The 2102-nt window shown below is 33.3% G+C and overlaps 1 protein-coding gene and 1 long non-coding RNA gene across 3 annotated transcripts in view; one reads left to right on the plus strand and one right to left on the minus strand.

The window, feature by feature from the left end:
* LOC102678069 overlaps positions 1-2037 on the minus strand; it is a 23894-nt gene extending 21857 nt beyond the window's left edge. The window contains exon 1 of the mRNA XM_031510317.1: positions 1822-2037. Coding sequence (XP_031366177.1) covers positions 1822-1824 — 3 coding nt within the window. The 5' untranslated portion in view covers positions 1825-2037. The remainder of the gene's footprint in view (positions 1-1821) is intronic.
* LOC102672617 overlaps positions 1-2102 on the plus strand; it is a 32837-nt gene that overhangs the window by 24992 nt on the left and 5743 nt on the right. The window lies entirely within an intron of this gene.

The following is a 2102-nucleotide window of genomic DNA, read 5'->3' on the forward strand; positions in this document are numbered from 1 at the left end:
AACTACGACACAATATCGATGATGATGAGAGGATTATGCAATGCGGATCACTTATACACACCGTTTATAATTACGACGAATTCATCGAGCGGACTTCGAACGAACAAAGGAGCGACGAGAGGAAACTGAAAAGGGATTCGACTATGCTTCGACTTATCGACGCCGCAAATCTTCATTGTCTATTTAACCTCCGTACGATAGATCCCAATCTTTCCGTTCTTTAACGTGCCTCTTTCCCCCCTTTCGCCCGCTTTTCCGTTTCTCATTGCTCAACACGAATACGCTGCTGCGTAGTGTATCATTTCCAAGCGTGATCGATCATCCTTTATTTTTTTCTTTCGATCGAATTTCGTATTATGCCACGTTATCCCGATTGTAAGTTGAAAGAAAGTTTTTTCGAGTTTAAGATGGTTTGAATAAAAATTTGGATCCGATTTATATCTATTTTCTTCGATTCGTTTGAATTTCCCGCGTCTAATTTAATCTCCTTTAGTTCTTTGATATCATATTCCATATTATTCCGGTCCTTTGATATTATTCTAGTTTAAAGACAATTTCGAGTTCAAGATGGTTAAGATGGTTTAAATAAAAATCTAGATCTGACTTCTATCCGTCTATTGGAATGCAACGATAAATCTTGGGACAAGAAGAAACGAAATTGCTATTTTCTTCGATTTATTTGAATTTCCCGCGTCTAATTAACAAGATCTCGAGCCAACGCTTTGTCCTTTCGTGACAGGTGGCAACAGAACGAGAAATTATACCTGCTATTCGATTCTCTCCTCTATTAACACAGTATTAAAATTCTTCGATTCCTTTTTTTCCCTCAACCTTAAGGTTTCTACCTAGAAATACTTCAGAATCAGAATCTGCGTTCTTATCGAATGTTTTATTTTCAGAGCATCATTCGTGCATTCTATCGATTAATTTTCCTTTAAAAAAAAAAAAAAGAAAAGAAAAGAAAACGTAAAACGAAGAACAAAAGGAGTAGAAGAAAATTCTCGTAGGACAAAATTTGGCATGGTAAAAGGAGGAAAAGAGAAAGAAGCACAGTAATACGATCGAAGAAGGAAAACGGTCGGCGACCTCTTGAATTGCGACATAAGGAGCGAAGCTGTTCACACACTGACCCCCATTTCTTCCTCCACCGCCAGAACTTCGATTTTGCCTATTATTCCATTTTGCATCTAGATTTTTTTTTCTCTCCTCTTTTAAACAAAGGAAATCCTTTTTCTTAGAATAACCGTGTCTTTTTTTCTATTTTATAATGTAGTAGCCTATTCTAGTAACCTATTTTTTTAATTAAAAAATTTTGAACGTGAGAAAAAAGAGAAATAAATTCATCTCTATTAATGATACTAATTTTGACTCCTTTTTGTAACTTAGAGTTCAATCATATAAAAAATATTAATTATAAAATATTATTATATTATTATATTAATTATAAAATATAAATAATATAATCATATAAAAATATTAATATTAAATATTTATATAAAATATAATATATATGAACTTTATTTATTACGATATATTTTCAAGTATTTATCGCTGATTCATATATTAGTTTAAATAAATTAATAAAAGAGAGAAACTACTTTCCATAATTTACTTCCTCTAATCCATATAAGCACGTGTGATAAGTCAATGCACGATTTAATTTCATTAACGGTAGAAAGTGTGGTATCTAGATAATATCCTTTATCTTTTAATTCGATAAAATATTTAATCTATAAACTGCAATGAATCAATTAAATTTATCCGAAATCAAAAACGAGAAAGAAAAACGATTTTTGAAACACGGTATCAACAATCACTCACCATGGCGCAGGATAATCCCAGCAAACGGTCAAGAGACGAATGCAGACTTCCGCCTCGGGATGAAAAGCTTGCTACTAAACTCGTCTAACGTTTCGCTGCTTATTGTTCGTCTCAATTGCACTCTCTCACAATGCACCACGATCGAGCCATGTCCCTCGTGCCCCTTCCTATATTCCACCACTCTTCCTCTTCTCCTTTTTCTCTTTCTCCAGCTTAATTCCTCCGTTTCTTTTCAAAAAAAAAAAAAAAAAGAAGAAGAAGAAGAAGAAGAAGATTCGAAC

Source organism: Apis dorsata, unplaced genomic scaffold (genome assembly GCF_000469605.1).
Source record: "Apis dorsata unplaced genomic scaffold, Apis dorsata 1.3 scaffold_221, whole genome shotgun sequence".
Classification (NCBI taxonomy): domain Eukaryota; kingdom Metazoa; phylum Arthropoda; class Insecta; order Hymenoptera; family Apidae; genus Apis; species Apis dorsata.